The following is a 20636-nucleotide window of genomic DNA, read 5'->3' on the forward strand; positions in this document are numbered from 1 at the left end:
TGCTAGTCCCCCCGATCCTCTTTGCACGGATGATTGATTCTTCCCCCTCTGTGGCCCTTTCCGTTGGTCACAGGGCTGTCCTGGCTAACCCGTTGCTGAACTTGGCCAGCCTGCCTGCTGTGGCTTTAGCAGATGTTTCTGCTCTCTGAGGCTAATACAACATTTTGTAGTCTTGTTGGTACCCCCACCCAGCTGCCTTGGGCAGTGGCATATTTACCTAAATGATCAGTGTCTCTCAGCTCTCCCTAGCCCTGGTCCAGAATGCTTAGAAAGTCAGTGTCCCGTCACCATGTCCCTTTATTCCATGACCAGCTTTTAAGCCGTGCCCTGACCCAACTTTGATGCTGGCTTGAAACATGCTTAAAGTGATGAAGCTCCCTTTAAGCCCCTTTCCTTTCTTTTCCTGTTGCCTGCAGGGCCATCTATCTTCATCTGGCTCCTCTTTGTCGAGGACCGGCTGTGTGCCAGGTGGCAGGTGTGTAAAGATGGGAGAGATGCTGATCTTGCCCCGGGGAAGTCAGAGCAGGTGGGCACGTAACTCACACAGTGCATGGGGCCACCTGCAGTTAGAGAAGTCCTCCCAAGGTGAGGGAGTATTCGGGAGGAGAGAGAAGTTGCATCTCCCTGGGTTGGTGGTAGGAGAGGAGCTTCCATGAGAGCCAAGATGGCTTCACAAAGCAGTGGATTTTTGAGCAGTGTTTCCAGTTTTGAGTAAAAAATTTCTAGGTGGACATGTGAGCAAAGAGGGCATTCTAGGCAGCGGCTCAAAAAAGCATGGAACATTCAAGAAATGGCATGAGTTTGGAATGGCTGGGGTCTAAATTGCAGGAGAAGCCAAAAGATGAAGTTACAAAGAGAGGCCTAGAGTGGCAGGCTAAGGAGTGTGGACTTCATCTTGAGGACAAACAGGGAATGGACAGGGTCTCCTTTGTCTCAAGTAGAAAATCACCTTAGCAACCATATGGTTGAAAAACAGTGAGGCCAGAGGGAGGAAAAATGTTATCTGTACCAGGCCTCTTTCCCTCAGCCCTGGCCCCTTGAACCTTTGGATAACCACCCCAAAATACAGAGGGATTTTTACTCACTGAATTTTAGAGAGTTTATCAACATGCCAGTGTCCAGCTGGACCCCCAGGAGAACTAGAGCCATAGGTGTCTTCAGCCTGGTGATAAAATGGACATCCCAAAGGGGTGCCTGGGTGGCTTAGTGGGTTGGGCCTCTGCCTTTGGCTTGGGTCATGATCTCAGAGTCCTGGGATCAAATCCCGCATCAGGTTCTCTGCTCAGTGGGGGGCCTGTTTCCCCCTTTCTCTCTGCCTCTCTGTCTACTTGTGATCGCCTCTCTGTCAAATAAATAAAACCTTAAAAAAAAAAAAATGGGCATCCTGAACAAGGAGCCCCCAACTGTATCCCCTCCCTGTATAGGAATCCATATCACACAACAGAGACTCAGACTAGGCAAACAGGGCAAGTTGGCTTCCCCCTGTTGTCTTTGCTTTCCTCTTGGAGATAGGGTCTGGAGGCCCTCTGCCAGCCTCTCTCTGAGAGCTCTTGGCCACTGTTGACCCTTGGCTGCTGATCATGGAGGGTCCAGACTCTGCTGGAGACCTCTCCACCCCATTGAAGGTATTTGGACCCTCCCTCATTAGCAGGACAAGCAAAAACCGGACATTGTCGAATTCAGTTTTTCAGCTATTGGAAAGATAAAGGCTGTGTGTCCTACTGTAAATGGGATTGCAAATTATCGTTGAGTGGAATAGAGTAAGAAGATGCAGAAGTCTGGAGAATAATAAGGAAATCTGACCCAGAAAAATTTCTGCTCCAGAACTCTGCTGCTGGTTTAGGAGACTATTAGCATGTAACCCAAGAGAGACGAGTATGTCCATACTTGAAGTTGGAGAGGAAAGAAGACTCATTTGAGAGATTTAGTTGTAAAACCTACAGAAGAACCTGGAAACTGACTGGGTATAGCAGAGGGAGGAAAGTGGAGAAATCAAAAAGTAACACCCAGTTGTGTTCTGTGGGAGGGGTGTGTGTGAGAGAGTATGTGTGTGTGGTTGTTGTTTGCTTGCTTGTTTAACTGGTAACAGGGTGCTGCTCTTAACAGAGATAAGAAATACACCATAGCAACAGGTGCAGGGAAGAAAATGCTGAACTTTGTGTTATTCATGCCAAGTATGCAGGGGACGTCCAAAATAAGGTGTCCGGGGGTGCCAGGGGGAGCAGGTAATAAAGGGATCTGGAGTTATAAGGAGAGGCAGGGCTGGAAATGCAGTATGTACGGGACTCGTGGATCAGTGGGAGTGTAACCCCAGGAGTGAGGGAGGGACCCGAGGAGCACGAGCAGGGATAAGAAAGGGGAGTGGAGGGCAGAGGGTGAGAGCACAGTTTAAGGAGCCAGCCAAGGAAAGGGTCCAGTGAGGGCCAATGCAGTGGAAGTCTGAGAGTGTCCACTAGCTCTGTGTTCAAAAAGTACATGTGCGCACAGTCTGTAATGTTTTACCCGAGGAATGGTCATTTATGAGTGCACAGAAAGAAGACAAAGGTTCTGTACCAACATGTTAACATTGTTTCTTCTTAAGCACGGGGCCTCGGGCCTCGCAATTTTTACATTCTCATGTTTTGGTTTGTTATCACCTAAAATTTCTACCACAGACTTGTAATTTTTGTAATTTAAAAAGGTCATTTTGAGGGGCACCCAGCTGGCTCAATTGGTAGAGTATACAACTCTTGATCTCAGGATCGTAAGTTTGAGCCCCGTGTTGGGTGTAGAGATAGCTTTAAAAATAGATAGGGGCGCCTGGGTGGCTCCGTGGGTTAAAGCCTCTGCCTTCGGCTCAGGTCATGATCTCAGGGTCCTGGGATTGAGTACCGCATCGGGCTCTCTGCTTGGCGGGGAGCCTGCTTCCCTTCCTCTCTCTGCCTTCCTCTCTGCCTGCTTGTGATCTCTGTCTGTCAAATAAATAAAATCTTTAAAAAAATTTTTTTAATAAATAAATAGATAAAAATAAATAAAAATTAAAATCTCTATTGAATTGGAAAGTAAAAGGAAAGTGTGAATGAAAATAGGAAGCATGAACTATTTTGAGAACCTTAGTGACATGAAGGGAGACCTCCAGATTGGGAGAAGGGAGTGTAGTTTCTGATTCTAGGAATGGGAGACTGACCCTGTATTTATGGTCTCCGGGAAGGACAGTGCAGAAGAACACATAGCTAATTGAAAAGAGCTGTGGCTAGGGAGGGATTGGATCAAAGCTCAGAAAGGAGGCCAGGCTTTGCACAGGTAGGACACTTGAGCTCTCAGGGGACTGAGGTGCCCTTGCCTAACAGAGGAGCAGTGTTGGGAGAAAGGGGCTGGAGGGAGGTTTGGGAGGAGTTGAGTCCAATGGTCTCTCTTAACTTTGTGGAGACACGTTGAAGTTCTCTGCTAAGAGCCTGGATGGGGGAAAGCAGCTGGGTAGAAGGTTTGAGGAGTTTAAGAGAGTCTTGGCATGGAGTCAGGGAGCCTGGAGGAAAGAACCAGCCGCAGACAAGGGAAAGGACTGCCAGCCTCCACTGAGGTAGTAGCTGAGCCCGGCTTAGTGACCTGGTCCAGTGACCGACTGCCACCGCTCAGCTGCCATTTACAAACAAAGGAAAGGCACATCGTGAGACTGACTGTGGGGCCATTAGGTTGGCACAGAGACAGGAGGGGAGTTTAAGAACTTCGAGAGACTCATCCATGGGCTCTGTACCTTGGAGTGAAGCTAATGAGAGCCACCACCCAGGGGTCAGAGGATGCCACAGTGGTCTCATGACGCTGATGACAGCCGGCAGTGTCTCAACCCTAGAAAGACCCGTCTTCTCTTTTCCACTTCTTTGTTGTGTGCTGCGCTCAGCCGCCCAGCCTCTGAGTGTTCCCGGGTGCGGTGGCAGAGGTCACATAGCTCCCGAGCATGCGTAGACAACACATGCTGTGGGCCTCCCATCCCCCAGAGTCACAGGACTTGTATCTGAGGAAGTAACCACCTGTCTATCCACCCTGCCTCCCATGAGGATCCCGGCCATGCTGTGGTCTTGACATGCTACAGGCTGTGGAGCACCTTCCCAGGGAGCCTGGCAGAAAGCAGGCCTAGCTGATGAGAGGCTGTGACGTCCACATTGTAGATGTGATTTTAACACCTTCGGTCCTTCACCTTTGAAAGAGGAATAACCTATATTTCTAAAACTATATGGACATAAAGGCTGTTTTCTCTGAATACCATCTGAATTCTGCCCCAAGATCTGGTGAAAGTTACTTAAAGAAATATCCTTTAAAACTTAAAGAGAACTATCCTACCTGAAAATGTCTTAATGCCTAGCTTTTCATGAGCACTTAGGTTCTTGGGCATCTGGGTATTAAAATGTTATCCTCGGTAGAAGATACAAAGTACCAAGCAGTGCTTTTGACCTGAGCAGCCCCTGAGTGTGCCAGGAGTTTTTAGGAAAGAATAGTCAAAACAGTTCATCTTACACTTAAAATACTAGCTGCCTAGGAAATTCTTATGTAAAGTTGTTTAAATAGAAGCCCGCCATGTATTTCATAAAATGTTTTATGTGTAATAAATAGTAAACACAGAAAGAGAAAGTGGTTCATTTCCTGGGCAAAAGTCAGTCATTTGCAGACAGAGGGCCTGCTGCGTGTCAGATGCGAGATGGAGAGACAGGAACAGGAGCTTGTCCTCATTCCTGAGGATTCTATGGTGTAGTAGAGGGGAGGAGCACAGAAGGAGGCGAGCACGCTGTGTTAAGAGCTATAGAAGCCTCTCAGAAGAGCTGGGAGGGTAGAGTAAGTGACAGACTGTTTAGGACTGCCTCCCATCCTTTTTGAAAGAACAAAGGTGGTTGAGAAAACGATTCAGAACACAGTACATCCTCCCCTGGGGGAATCTGGATAAGCCTTTGAGGGATAATGGAGCTGAATCTTCAAGGATGTGCAGAAGTTGGCCAGATGCAAAACATCCAGAACGATGTCTCAGAGAAAGAATGATCTTGGCAAGAGCGAGAGCAGTGAGCAGGCCTGGCAAGCGAGAGGTGTGCCACGAGCAGCCCTGCTGAAGGGGAAGGCCAAGCCTGGTGACCCAAGGACCTGGGAGACCCTGGAAAGCCAGCCAGCTCACTTGTATTGAGTATCTTCCGTATTGTTTTGCCGGCATGAAGACTGAGGCTCAAAATCACACTAGCTTGCCCAAGTTGTACAGGAAGTGATGGGCCCCAAGTCCGTCTCAAGTCCGTCTGGCTCCCGGTCCTTTGCTCTTTTTCTCACATGGTGCAGCTAAAGAGTATGGACCTCATTCTATTGGTTGCTGGACTTTAGACCTTATTTTGGTGGTAAAGGCCTTTTGGCAAATAAAATCCTAACCCCAAACTCTAGTATATAAGAACAGATCAGGTTGTATTTCATTAGCTTAAATTTCTTTCATATTTAAATGCATAACTTACAAGATCAACTCGTGAAAGCAGTGGTTTTCTTTTCTTTTCTTTTCTTTTTTTTAAGATATTATTTATTTATTTGACAGAGAGATCACAAGTAGGCAGAGAGACAAGCGGAAAGAGAGAGGGGGAAGCAGGCTCCCTGTTGAGCAGAAAGCCCGATGCGGGGCTTGATCCCAAGACCCTGAGATCATGACCTAGGCCAAAGGCAGAGGCTTTAACCCACTGAGCCACCCAGGCGCCCCAGTGGTTTTCTTTTAAATAAGCTCTTTTGTTTTGGAATAATTTTAGACTTAACAGAAAAGTTGCGAAGACAGTACAAAGAGGTCCCAATACCCTACACCCAGTTCCCTCAGTGTTAACATCTTACAGCACCTAGGACATTTGTCTTAAATAAGAAGCTGATATAGGAACGTAACCATTAACTACAATCTATACCTTATTTGGATTTCACCAGCTTTTCCACTAATGTCCTCTTTCAGGATTCAGTTCAGGAAACCACACTGCATTTAGTTGCAGCAACTTTCTTTTGCCAAACACTTAAACACGAAGCCAGGAGTTCTATTACATTCCCATACACTCAGCTTTGTGACTCACAATAAGATAGTTCCTTGAACTCTTGGAAGAAACTCCAGCTAGATGTAAAGAGGTATGAAGTTCTGGGCTACAAGCATGCAGGGTGAGTAGCCTACTACCAAAATATAATTGGGATAATTATCAGCTAATGCAGCCCAGAGAAGAATCCAAGAATGCATACCCCACAGATTTGATTTAGTCTGTCTTAGCTTGGGCTGTCACAGAGTATGCTAGACAGTGGGCAGCGTCAACAACAACACTTATTTTTTCCACAGTTCTAGAGGATAGAGGTCCTAGATGAAGGTCCCAGCCATTTCGGTTCCTAGTGAGGACTTTCTTCCCATGTCCTCACCTAGCCATTTTTTCTGTGTCTGTGCAGGACAGGGAGAGGGGAGTTACCTCTCTCTTTCGGATCAGAGCCCCATCCTTATGACCTCATTTAACTCTTAACTACCTCCTAAAGACCCTGCCTCCAATGCAATGACAGTGAGAGTTAAGACTCCCCCCAAAGACATTTGGGAGGAGGAGAGACAATTCAATCCATACCTGTTATTTGGTAAAACACTTGATACTTATAAGACAATATTAAATACATAGCTCATACTTCAACACTCATTATTATATAAGTTGAAGAAGATGTATTATCATCTGAACAGATGGTCCCAAAGCAATGGTAAGAAAAAAATGTCAAAAGTGCTCATGCTATAAAAGCTGTTAGCCAAAGTTTTCAGGTGGTCATTGGATTTTACACAGGTGCTAGGAAGAAATCCCACATCCTTCAGAATAATGCCAAGTAATGCCATACAGTTACTAATTATTTGTTACTGCTTTGGGCTGTGAGTTCTAGAAGTTACTTTTCCATGTGAAATCTTACTGTATTGAAATGGTACAGGTACCGTTTACACAGAGTAAGAAACCACTAGAAGTTCTTACTCAGAATAAGAAAACACTAGGATTTATTTTGCTTTTGCTGACAAATAACTGGATAACTTTACCTCAACCAGTACTGAGTTCTCTCTCTTGCCTACTGTCTCTCAGTTACTTAAGGCAGGGTCAAGCGTGAGCTGCGTTACCTGTACTGGATACTGCAAGTCGAGGAGTCCACAGCCAGTGTGTTGAGTAAAGGGCTATTTGTGGCTGTTTCTAGTTTGGGGACGGGGTGAATGATAATACTGTTAATCAAGAAGAGTGGAAGAAGGAATAGATTTAAAGGGAAGAGTGAGTCTGAGGTGTCTTCAGGACATGCAGGGAGATACACGGTCTTCATCTCAGGAACTTCAGGGAAAATAGATAGCATTCTGGGATAGCTTTGAAGTCATCATTTGAAAGTAAGTTGGAGAGAATTTTTTTTTTTTTAATGAAAGAAGGTATATCACTGGATCAGTGTATTAGGGACTAGAAAGATCAGTAAGGGGAAGAAATAATTTAGGTTTAAAAAACTGCAGTATGGGGTTGCCTAGGTGGCTCAGTGATTAAGCATCTGCCTTTGGCTTAGGTCATGGTCCCAAGGTTCTGGGTTCGAGCCCCACATCAGGCTCCCTGCTCAGCGGGAAGCCTGCTTCTCCCTCTCCCACTCCCCCTGCTTGTGTTCCCTCTTTCTCTGTGTTTCTCCCTGTCAAATAAATAAGATCTTTTTTTTTAAAATATTTTATTTATTTATTTGACAGACAGAGATCACAAGTAGGCAGAGAGGCAGGCAGAGAGAGAGAGAGGAGGAAGCAGGCTTTCTGTGGAGCAGAGAGTCTGATGCGGGGCTTGATCGCAGGACACTGGGATCATGACCTGAGCCAAAGGCAGAGGCTTTAACCCACTGAGCCAACCAGGCACCCCTCAAATAAATAAGATCTTTAAAAAGAAAAAAAAACAAAAAACAAAAAACTGCAGTATGAGTGACTAGTTGACCACAGTGTTCCTCTAGGAAACGTGTGATATTTTATTGGAGTAGCCTGTTAATGTTCCAACAAGCAATTTGGTCGGTTGTGATATTTTCAATCACTAAAGTGTTGAAGCTGTAATTTTACCACAGTAAAATGCCATCGTGAGTTTACATTCGCCCCTTGGTTTTTTTTTATCTGTCCCAACTTTATTGACAGATCATTGACAAAATGTAATTGTATATATTGCAGGTGTACAATATGATGATTTGAGACACATGTATATTGTGAAATGATTGCCAACAGGAAGATAGTGAACAACACATCCATCACCTCACACAGTTAGCTCTTCTGTTTGTGCATGGTGAGAGTGCTTAAGATTTACTGTCAGCAGATTTCACGTGTGCAACCCCCATTATTAGCTGCCGTCACTGTGCTATACCTGAGATTCTCAGGACTGATTCATCTTATAACTGAAACTATGTGCCATTTGACCTCCATCTCCCCATTTTTCCTCCCCCGGCCACTGCCATGTAAGTGATACCGTGCAGCATTTGAGTTCCTGTGTCTGGCTTATTTCACTTAGTGTAATGCCCTCCTATGTTCATCCCTGTTTTCACAAAGGGCAGAATTTCCTTCTTTTTTATGGATGATCATATTCCATAGTATATATGAGTATATATACATTTTCTTTATCCATTCATCTGCCGACAGATCTGTAGGTTGTTTCCATGTCTTGCTCTGATGGGTAATGTTACAGGGAACATGAGAGCACAGATATGCCTTCAAAGTACTGATTCCATTTCCTTGGAATATATATACCCAGAAATGGGATTGCTGGGTCAAACAGTAGTTCTATTTTTCATTTTTTGAGGGACTGCTATACTATTTTCCATTATGGCTACACCGATTTACAGTCCCCCCAACAATGTCCAAGTGTTCTCTTTTCTCCACATCCTTATTATTTCCTATCTTTTTGGTAATAGACATTGTAACAGATGTGAGATGATTTTGAAACTAAGAAACCAATCCCACTTTTAATAGTACCCCAAACAATAAAATTTTTAGAAATACATTTAACCAAGGGGGTGAAAGACCCGTACACTGAAAACTATAAGACATTGATGAAAGAAATGGACAAAGGCACAAATAAGTATGAAGATAGACACCCAGTGTTCTTGGATTGCAAGAATTAAAGTGGTTAAAATGCCCATACTACCCAAAGTTAGCTCCAGATTCAATGTAATCTCTATCAAAATTCCAGTAGCATTTTTCACAAAAATAGAAAAAGCTATCCTAAAATTCATACAGAACTGCAAAAGTTAGCCCTGACCAGCTAAAGCTATCTTGAGACCAAAGACAAAACTGGAGGCACCACACTTCTGATTTCAAACTACATTACAAAGCTATAATAATCAAAGCAGTATGGTACTAACATGAAAACAGACACACAGACCAACAGAACAGAATACACAGCTTGAAATGACTCCCATGTATATATGGTCAACTAATCTTCGATGGTTTCTTCAATAAATGTCATTGGGAAAACTGACAGCTACATGCAAAGAATGAAACTAAACTCCCGTCTTACACCACCACACACAAATTAGCTCGAATTAAAGACTTAAATATAAGACAGTGGGCTCTTAAGTATATAGTTCAACTGGAACAGTTGCACCCAAAAGTACAAGTCATTCGACTCTAGAGCTTCGGTTTTAGTATATAGACTTTTTTTTAGTAAAAAGTCGTTTTTCATCGCTGTAATGTACCTACTTTTTCCCTGTTACCAATTCTTCTCACCTTTCCAGTTGACGTTCCCACTTCTCTAGAGGCTCGTGGAAAAAGTACCAGATGGTCTGGTCTTTGGTGGGAGAAGCTTCCTCCATCTTGAGCTTGTTCTGGAAGCTCAAGGTGTTCACCAAAACTCTGCCCTCGGGGCTGCTCTAAGCCTGTGGTAAAATTGCAGGAAAGCGCTCACGGGCCTGTTCTCTGTTTGCAGGTCATCCCCATGCTTCCCAGGCTGCTGTGCGAGGAGCTGTGCAGCCTCCATCCCATGACTGACAAGCTGACCTTCTCCGTGATCTGGACACTAACCCCGGAGGGCAAGGTAACAACTTACACACGTGACCATTTCGTTCAGTGAGTCCCTGTTAATCATCCCCTGGGTGCCTGAGGCAGAGCTGGAACCCCGTGGTGGGAGGATGAGGGCACTGTAGGGACCACTGTAGCCGACACAGGGGAGAACTGAAAAGAACCCCCTGCCCCCGAAGAGCCATCAGTCCACTTAGAAGGCCAGACTGACCCTAAGCAATTAGAAACAAGTTACTTGTTTTTTATCTTTTCTCAGGGGAGGGAAGAAATTCTGTCAGCAAGGTCAAGTGGGGAGGCTTAGGGCAGGAGATAATATGGACATGAAGGCAAATGTGGCTTGGCTGTGAAAGGGGGAACATTCCGAGAGGACATTTGGGGAAAGGGTTGTGAGTTTGGATAGGTGGGGTGAAATCAAACTATTAGGAGCCTCAAATGCCAGTCACAGATGAATTCTGAATGTTAGCATCCCTCTGAAGTGTCCTGAGAAAGGTGCCATTGTAGGAAGGTGAGTGCTGCAGTGTAGTACGGGTGACCCAGTAGTTTGAAGATGAATTTTAAAAAAAAAAAAAAAGATGAATTAAATTGACCCGCGGTAATGCTATCATCAAGGCCAGTGGTGATGAAACCATGGATCAAGAACAGAAAGGAGAAGAATGTCAGCAGGCATTCCCTGAAGATAGGGTAGAAGTAAGGCAGATAAATGGAAGATAGCTCCAGGAAAAAAAAAAAAAAAAAGAAAACCAGTCTCCTCCCCCACAAACAGAAACAACCCTAAACATCCAAAAAAAAAAAAAAAAAAGCAACAATGAAGTAAGATGTGACATTCAGTGGAATGTGACACAGTTAGTAAAGCTGTGACAGAGACCTCGTGGGAGCATAGGAAATGTTTATGCTGTGATATTAAGTGGAAGTAAAAAGAAGATATTGAATTATGAAGACGTTCCAAATAAAGATGGAGGATCAAATACCCACATTCACTTTCATTCCCTCCCAAAACCTCACTAAAACAACAGTGAAGAGATTTTTTTTTTTAAGACATAAACCCACAAGGACAAAGAGAATGGGAGAGCAGACAACAGCAACAAAATTTTGGAAGCTGGAAGCAGAGGGATGAGTGGTAACTGACTTAGCAGTCCCGAGAAAGCTGAATCCTGAGCCAACGATGGAGAAGGCCAAGAAACAACCCGACTTGACATAGCAGAACCCTAAAGAAATTCAGAAATCGATGGCACCACATAACTCCACAAAGTAGAGGAGAGGTGGGTGAAGAGGAAACTGACCGTACTGCTTGAAAATTTGTTTAGAAAGATCGCCCCTGCCATAAGTGGGAAGAAGACCAGAAATGTATCCTCTGGATGGGATAAAGCAAAGGATGTCTAAACTAGAGGACACCAAGCACACCTGATGGCCATGGTCCCTTGGGAGAGGTCGAGTGAGTGCTAGAATCCTGAATGTTTAAAATCTTAGCTTTCTTTTCCAGCCAAGCCCAGAATTCTGGTCCTCAAGCCTTATACCCTTGAGTCAGGAGATAAGAAACTTTTTTTTTTTTCCCTGTTTGAGGAGTCTGAATATGATGAAGATTTAGAGATAAGAAACTGGGGGGCGGGGGGCTTCCTCACCTGCAGCCCAGCTGTGTCTCCCTGCAGAAAAAGCCTAGAGGCAGAAAGCTCTACCAACACAAGCAGCACTTTTTAGGATTTCACTAAAAATCAGCACTTCAGTATTTCATTCTCACATGTGAAGAGACAACCAAGGAGCACCTGGCTGGCTCAGTTGGTGGAATGGGCAACACTTGATCTTGGGTCATGAGTTCAAGCCCCACACTGGGTGTAGAGATTACTTAACAAGAGAGAGAGAGACAACCAAGACCAGAGCTCTTCCATGAAATAAAAAAACCAAAGTAAACAAACAGAAAAAAGCAACTAGGGCAAAACAGACTCTACAGGGGAAAAGAAACTATCACTTATAGCCCATGAGAATTTTTTAAAGAAATAATGTCATGGGGGCACCTGGGTGGCTCAGTGGTTTAAGCCCCTGCCTTTGGCTCAGGTCGTGATCTTGGGGTCCTGGGATCGAGTCCCGAATTGGGCTCTCTGCTCAGCAGGGAGCCTGCTTCCCTCTCTCTCTCTCTGCCTGCCTCTCTGCCTACTTATGATCTCTCTTTGTCAAATAAAAAAAAAAAAAAAAAAAAAAAAACAAAGAAATGATGTCATAACCTCTAGATACTTTACAAAAGAAATGAGTTGGTGCAGGAAGAAAGAGCTCATGAAAATTTAAAACATGATAGAAGAAATGAAGATTCAAGACTCTAGTTGGAAGACGGAGTTGAGGAACTGCCCCAGAAAGAGATAGAATAGGTAAGAAAATTAGAGAACTCGTCCAGGATAGCCAGTATCTGTTCAGTGAACATTCCAGAAATAGGGAACAGTCAAAATAGAGGGGGAAGAAATGATCAATAAAATAATTCAGGAACTGTCCCTTTACCAGAGGGATGTGACTTTCCAGAGTGAAAGCACCCAGTGCCCCAGCACTGTGTTTGGATACACGTCGTCTCCAGGCCACAGCATCATAAAATTTCAGAGCATCAAGGACAAAGGAAAGATCCTCTTGGCTTCTAAGAAGGAAAAAAGAAAAGTCACATACAGTATTATCAGGACTCAGAATACCTTCAGACTGTTTTTGTATTATAAGCCTAGTCGCTAGATGGCAATTGAAACAAAGCTTCCTGGTTTCCAAAAGACTGATTTTTGTGCTAAAACCCTGTACCCTGATAAGTTCTGAATAAAATGTGTGAGTAGGAAGAGACATTTCAGACGTGCAAGGCCTCAAAAAAAAAAAACAAAATGTATCTCTCATATACCCTTTCTCAGAAGCTACCAGAAGATGGGCTTTACCAGAGTGAAAGAGTAAGTCAGAAGGAGGAAGACCTGGGATTGGATTCCGGGAGCAAATAAACCAACCCAAGAAAGCAGTGAAAGAATCACCTAGATCACAGATTGGGAAATTTTCTCTGAAAAGGACAAACTTTTCCTGTAAAAAATAAAAATAGTACCTTTTTTTTTTCTTTTTTTTAGCTTTTAGGCCATTCGGTCTCTGTCACAACTACTCAGTTCTGCTGCTGTGGTGCAAAAGCAGACAATACGTAAATGAAAGAGCATGACTGTGGTCTAGTGAAACTTTCCTTAAAAACAGATGGCTATCGGGGCGCCTGGGTGGCTCAGTTGGTTAAGCAGCTGCCTTCAGCTCAGGTCATGATCCCGGCGTCCTGGGATCGAGTCCCACATCGGGCTCCTTGCTCAGTGGGGAGCCTGCTTCTCCCTCTGCCTCTTCCTGCCGTTCTGTCTGCCTGTGCTCGCTCTCTCCCCCTCTCTCTCTCTGATAAATAAATAAAATCTTTAAAAAAAAAATAGATGGCTATCACTGCATGATGGGCATTAAGAAGGACATGTGATGGAATGAGCATTGGGTGTTCTGTGCAACTGATGAATCACTAGATTCTACCTCTAAAACTAATAATACACTGTATGCTCCTTAGATTGAATTTAAGTTAAAAAGAGAAGTAGGTGGCAGGTGGGATTTGACCCCTGGACCATGATTGGCTGACACCTGTAGATGATGGTGAAGGAAGCCCTTAGGGCACTGGTCCTAGGGAGGTATAGAAGATAGTCAGTCCAGACTGTAGCAGGCCCGAAGGCTCTAAGAGAGCTGTCTTTAAGAAAATGAAATGGTTAGGGGCGCCTGGGTGGCTCAGTCGGTTAAGTGTCTGCCTTCAGCTCAGGTCATGATCCCAGGGTCCTGGGATCGAGTCCCACACATTTACCTCCCTGCTCAGCAGGGAGCCTGCTTCTCCTTCTCCCTCTGCCATTCCCCCCACTTGTGCTTTCTGGCTCTCTGTGTGTCAAATAAATGAATAAAATCTTTTAAAAAAAAAAAAAAAGAAAAGAAAATGAAATGGTTAAAAGGGCTATGTGTCTGAATTTCTTGAGAAATGATTTAGACCAGCAGTTATAGAACTTTCTTTTTTTTTTTTTTTAAGATTTTATTTATTTATTTGACAGAGAGAGAGATCACAAGTAGGCAGAGAGGCAGACAGAGAGGGGAGGAAGCAGGCTCCCTGCCAAGCAGAGAGCCCAATACGGGGCTCTATCCCAGGACCCTGGGATCATGACCTGAGCCGAAGGCAGAGGCTTTAACCGGCTGAGCCACCCAGGCACCCCAGTTATAGAACTTCCTAGTCCCAGGACTTGTTACACTAAAAAAAGTCTTTGATGACCTCAGAATGCTTCTGTTCATGTGAATTACCACTGTTTACCTTATTAGAAATTAAAACCAATAAAAACTTTAAGCATTTACCTATTTAAATTAAGGTAATAATACTAAGCCCAATCCATTATGTTAAAATAAATACCACTTTATGAAAAATAACTACATTTTCTAAAATTTAGAAGAGAAGCTGGCTTTATATTTTTGTAAATCTTTTTCACATCTGTACTAAAGACATTAAATGAGATTCTCATATATGCTTCTATATTCAAACTGTTAGAATAAGTTATTTTGGTTGAATTACATTTGTGAAGAAAATCCAGCTTCAGACAGGTCGTTAGGAAAGAAAGGTGTATTTTAATCGCTTTTTCAGATAATTGTGGATATTTGTCCTTGTACTACACCAGAATTCGGCAGTTCCTTAAAAATTAATTCCAGTCTTAGAATCTGAAACTGTATGTGCTACAGACTAAATTCTGTACCCCCAAAACTTGTATGTTAAAGCCCTGAGGCCCACAATGTATATTTGGAGATATAGCCTATAGGGAGATACTTAAGGTTAAATGAGTTCATAAGGGTGGGGCCTTGATCTGATAGAATTAATGTCTTTATAAGAAGAGACCTGTGAGGACACAGTGAGAAGGTGATGCCTGCAGGCCAGGAAGAGAGCCTCTCTCACCAGGTACCACACTGGCCTTCCCAGCCTCTGGAACTGTGAGAAATCAATGTCGTTTAAGCCCCCCTCACTAGGGTATGCTGTGAGGGCCACCCCCTTAGATTAATACAATATCAGTGGAGTTTTTTTTTTTTAACTGGGTTACAGTAAAATCTGTTTTATACTTTAAATGGATCTTTTACCCATACGGAGATTTTTTTTTATCATGTACTTAGAAAGTTTACTTCATTTAGAAAACACTGGCTCATTATGCTGATCTCTTAAATGTGAACATATTCATTATATGATCTCAAAATATCACCTTGGTTAGTGCCTCTGCTGATTTAGATAAGATTTTAAGTATTAGGAAACATGCATTCATGTGTTGGATACAAGGTTTCCAAAATTCTAATATTTGCAAAAGCTCAAATTTTATCATGGGCAATAAATAATGCAGTTGTTTTCCTGGAAGTGCCAAAGAACCACAGCTAGAGTGATATTTGTTCCTTAAGGTAAAATGGTGTTCTGTAAAAAAAAAAAAAAAAAAGCAATCAGTTTAGCTTACCGCTCAAAGTTACAGAAACACCTTTTCTCAAGACGACCATACTATTTGAGCAAGCAGCATAAGGAGACAAGGACTCAAGGATTGAGGCATAATAAAACTAAAAACGTGTACTGCATCATCAAGAACATTCTGTAGCGAGGTAGCTTCTTTGTTGCTGTGGGTGAGGTGGTAGAGGGTACCCCGGCCCCTGATGTGGTTTTGCTGTTGCCTGATTCCTGCCAAGGCGGTCGAACTTTACCCCATAAAGTGCTTTTGTTCTGCGAGGGTAAATGTCAACATGTGGAAAAGGACAAAGAGTGCCTTAGTATTATTATGAAAACAGCATTGACCTCATAGGCCCCTGGAGGGGTCTCAGGGACCCTCCAGGAGGCCACGGACCATACTTTAAGAACCACTGTTTTAGGGGCATCTGGGTGGCTCAGTCATTAAGTATCTGCATTCGGCTCAGGTCACGACCCCAAGGTCCTGGGTTCGAGCCCCATGTCGGGTGGATTCATGTACACAGTACAAAGAAAAATCAAGCAAATGAAGATGAGATAATTATTAATTCTAGTGAAAATAAAAAGGTGGTGTAGGAAGAAACACCACTCTTAATATGTACATAGCCATAATACTTCATTCTGGTAGTGATGATGTCGTCATCGGGAAGATGAGGGCCTGGAACGGTTATGTGGGTTGGTTGGGGGAAGGGAGTGCATGTGGAAAGAAAAATAAATTCTCTTCTTCTATAGTGAAGGGTTTTCAATAATGCCTAAAATTGAAAAACCAAGTAGTCATCAAGCAGGCTAGGTAGAAAGATGGAAGTAGCCAGCAACATAACCACCTGCAAAGGTGAAAGAGGTTACCCTTGGCAAGGAAAGGGACAGAGGGCTGCTGGTTTTCATAACTAGACTTTAACACTGTTTGTCTGCTTGAACTATGGCTACTTTAACTTTTCAATTTTTACTTTGAAAAATTTCAGAAATGCGTAAAAGTGAAGAAAATAGCACATAAGCCCACCATCCCTATCTCCCAGATTCACTACTGGCAATCTCCCCCCCACCCCCTTCTTTCTTTCTAAAGTATTTTAAAACAAGCCGGAGACATAATGTCATTTCACTCATATTTTGATACGCGACTTAAAAATTTGGACATTTTCTTGCATAACAATAATGCTAGCACCCCTAACAATTAATTCCGATGCCTTGGTGTTATCCACAACCCAGTCCATAATTACATTTCCCTGATTGTCTCCAACTGATTTGTCACAAGTGGAAGCAAAACAAGGCACACACGTTACGTTTGGTTTTTATGACCCCTAAATATCTGATTTCCTTTTTTAAAAAATTTTATTTATTTATTTATTTATTTATTTATTTAATTTTATTTATTTTGACAGAGAGAGATCACAAGTAGGCCGAGAGGCAGGCAGAGATAGAAGGGGAAGTAGGCTCCCCGCTGAGCAGAGAGCCCAATGTGGGGCCCGATCCCAGGACCCTGGGATCATGACCTGAGCTGAAGGCAGAGGCTTTAACCCACTGAGCCACACAGGCACCCCTATAAGTTCCTTTTAAAAAGTAAAGAAGTAAATATGATCTGAGATACAAAGAAGAACTGTGAAGACAGTATGCCAGCAATCATATTTTGGTGGAGGTGGGACCCATGCATGGGGGGGAAAAAATGAATGGAAAAAGATCAGAAGGAAATAAAATAGAAAGCCAATAGTGGTTGTATTTGGGTAGAAAGAGTATGAGTAATTTTCTCTACTTTTTTGTATTTTCTAATGTTTTTTGAAAACATGTATTTTATATTTTTATAAATGCTTATTTTTGCAAAAGTTGAAATAGAAAATAAAAGCCCATAGAAGAAAACTGACTTGAGTCAACAGAAAAGAACTTTGAATCTTAATTATGCCTGCCAGCCTCAAACCCAAGAAATAAAAAGCTGCCTGATCTAATGAACTACTAAAATACGAGGGTCATAAAAGAAGAACTCGAAAGAAGCGAAGTATGAAAACTCCATTGGTCTTTAAGGTTTCTGTTGGAGGCAGCGTCTGGTGAGCAAGACTTCTGGCATGTGAGGGGCTGGAGAGCAGGTGTGAAGTAGGCACAGGGTCCAGAAGGGCACCAGACAAAGCCTCCCCCAAACTAAGCCAAAGAGGAAGTGCAGGATTTGGACTGGGGACCATCATGGAGCAAGACCCACTGGCCATACCCTGCACGACCAAGAGACCACCTGGTGGGTGGGCCCGGTGGGTTGGTTGTCCTGAGATGTAGTTTTGCATGAGTACCTCTTACAGTCAAGATACATGAAATGAGATGTCAGACGCCAGACTCCTGTCCGGGGGGTGGGGCTTGTTCAAGACCCTGGCAAGAAGCAAGGAAAGCCTGCATTAACCTGGGGGGCAGGGGGAGCAGGCAGGAGGGTCAGGGAGCCGGAGGAGGCCATTGAGGAGGAAGGGGGCCCCGCATCAAGAACCGGGAGTAAATGAGGAGGAGAGCAGCCAGAGCCTGAGGCTGGGTTTGTATGTGGCGGTTGCTCCACTGGTGATGTCTTGGACTTAGAAGGGGCCAGAGCAGCGCCCCCTGCGGCCTTCTGCTGCTACTACATGGCCACCGGCCTCACTGGCAGTTGAAGTGGAGAAAGTTTTGCGTTTTTCCTTAGTCTCCTAGAACGTCTTACTTTCTGGAGCAGGCATGACCAGCTCTAGAAAGGCCATTCCAACTTTCTTCAAACACCCACTAGATTTTTTTTTTTTTAAAGAGCCACACTAGAAAATCTTGGTTGTCTATGCTTTCATTAAGCCAATACCCAGATTTTTAGGTCAATAAACTGGGAAGGGTCTGGGTTTTTTTCATTGTTTTTATTAACATATAATGTATTATTTGCCCCAGGGGCACAGGTCTGTGAATCATCAGGCTGAAGGGTCTCTTTTGGGCACGTTTTTCACATACTGGTGGCGAGAGCATTGTTCTCTGATTTCAAAATTTATATTGTCATGAGGGAAAACAAACCCAGCGACATCTTGTGCTTCATAAGATCCAACTCTGGTACCACGAAGTCCACTTTGACCGTGAGAGACCAGTGTGAACTTGTGATCTCCAGCACTTCTGTCTCCCTTGGCACTAAGGCTGTGCAAACAGGTACGGTGTCCTGTGTGCCCCACTCATCAGAAGATATCTTCATTTGAAGTCACCTTTGTAAAAACACCAATGTTATGCTTTGAAGAGATCATAAGCAATAATTGGACTTGATTACTGAGTCTTTGAACCTTAGAACCATGAAATGCCAGGGTCAAAGTTCAGAACAATAATGGAAGGGTCTCACAATGACAGTAGCGATCCATGGCTTGCCTCTCCCACAGCGTCCCCGCCATGTGCCATCTGGCTCAGCTGGAATGTGGGAGTGTGCTCCAGAAGTTGCTTATTTCAACTTCAATCAAGGGCAACCTCATTTCAGCCATTGATGCAGGCCAAAATCCAGAAGGTCATTATTGACTTTGGTCTTTCTCTCACCCTTCACATCCAGTCTACCAATAAATCACCTCAGCTTTGCCTTCTAACTGCCTCCAGACTCTTTCCCCCTTCCTTACTGCTCTGAGCCCTGTCACCTGGGGCCAAGCTGCTATCCCCCCACCTGGACCACAGCGGCCTTCTAACTGTCCTCCGAACCTCGGCTGCCCCATTTCATCTCCTCTTTACACAGTGGTCAGAGCGATCCTTCTAAGTCAGACATTAGGTCGTGTCTCTCCTTTTCAGAAACTCTCCAGTCTTTCAGAATAAAATCTAAAAAGTCTTTACAATAGGATTTTTTTCGTTATTTTCTCCCTGTCTTCTCTGCTAGGAATGCACGGACTACAAAGTTATCTTGGGACTAGAGTCTCTTCTCCTTTCCTGGAGCACCTTTGCTCACATGGGAAAAACCTGGCCTTTCTTATAAAACTGACCTCTCTCCTAGGCAGCCGCTCCCCAGCCCAACTTTCATGACTTGACCACATCGAGAAATCACACTCCCCAAACAGCCATGTTAGAGCACCTGTCAGGTTTCTGCCCATTCCCAGTAGTTCTAGGAAAATCTGTCCAGGCCCTGCCTGATGCACCCATGTGGAATGTTGGACGTTGTGGGAGAGAACCATGGTATCTGCCAGTTAAGCTGCTACTTAGGAATCCTTTTTATTTACGACCAGCACCACTGTCTCAAACCTTTATTTGAGGGCCCAGCCTTCCATGGTGCCTTGCTCTCCTCTTCCCTCAAGAGCCACCATTTTCCCAGGTGACTTTCAACTCTTCCTGGGAACCAGAGGGACCAGCTGCTGGATCTGCTGAAAACCCCCTTCAGAGAGCTACAGCCCCTCTCCACCTTCCCTCATCCTTTCCCTTCTCTTCATGCAGTAAAACATGCACCCATTCCAACTTGGGCTTAAGGCCTGTGTTATCTAGATCTTTTAATGGCATCAGCATTCTCTAAGCCACTTGGTCTCTCAGTCTCTAGCTTTCTTCACACCTGCCCCATCACATCCGTTCTGAGCGCTAACGTTTCTCCCTTCACCGGGTGTCTCTAATCAGTCCTCTCTCTTCTGTTCCTACAGTTGCCGCCCCCTGCTCAAGTCCTCGCCATCCTCCCCTGGGACGTTGAGAGACCCAGTTCATGGCTCTCCATTCTATTTCCCCAGTGCTGTTAGATGACCTTCCAGAAGGTGACTCTGGTCCCATCACTCTGTTGCTCAGCATCCTCTCACAGCATGGTGGTGGGCTAGGATTTCCCCCAGAAGTCCAGTCTCCAGAGTGTGATGTACACAGACCTCTACCCACTCTTCTGCCATTTCATGACTGTCTACCAGCTATCCTCCAAGCCCCTCAGACTCTACTCTTGCCACTGAAGAGTTTGTTTGGCCCCCAAATTGCCACATTCCAGAGACCTTACATATGCTTTCCCCTCTTCCTAGCATGTCCTTCCCCTCATCTCTACCAGCACCAATCCTACTTACCACTGAGATCCATCTAAAATGCCGCTTCCTCTGTTATTAGTCCTTCCTTTATTCCTTTGGTAAAGACTCATTGAATATTTGCTCTGTTTGGGTATGACACAAGGTACTGAAGATACAGGAATTAAATATGCATCGAAATAGAAACAGTAGTTATCTCCTAATGGTGCGTTTATAGAGTTCTTTTTCTTCTCCAATG

At 44.0% G+C, this 20636-nt stretch overlaps 1 protein-coding gene across 5 annotated transcripts in view; it reads left to right on the top strand.

The window, feature by feature from the left end:
• Positions 1 to 20636, top strand: part of DIS3L2 (DIS3 like 3'-5' exoribonuclease 2) — a 365245-nt gene that overhangs the window by 264987 nt on the left and 79622 nt on the right. For all 5 annotated transcript variants that reach the window (XM_032355174.1, XM_032355177.1, XM_032355175.1 and 2 more), the window contains one exon: positions 9900 to 10007. In XM_032355174.1, coding sequence (XP_032211065.1) covers positions 9900 to 10007 — 108 coding nt within the window. The remainder of the gene's footprint in view (positions 1 to 9899; positions 10008 to 20636) is intronic.

Source organism: Mustela erminea, chromosome 8 (assembly GCF_009829155.1).
Source record: "Mustela erminea isolate mMusErm1 chromosome 8, mMusErm1.Pri, whole genome shotgun sequence".
NCBI classification, from domain to species: Eukaryota; Metazoa; Chordata; class Mammalia; order Carnivora; family Mustelidae; genus Mustela; species Mustela erminea.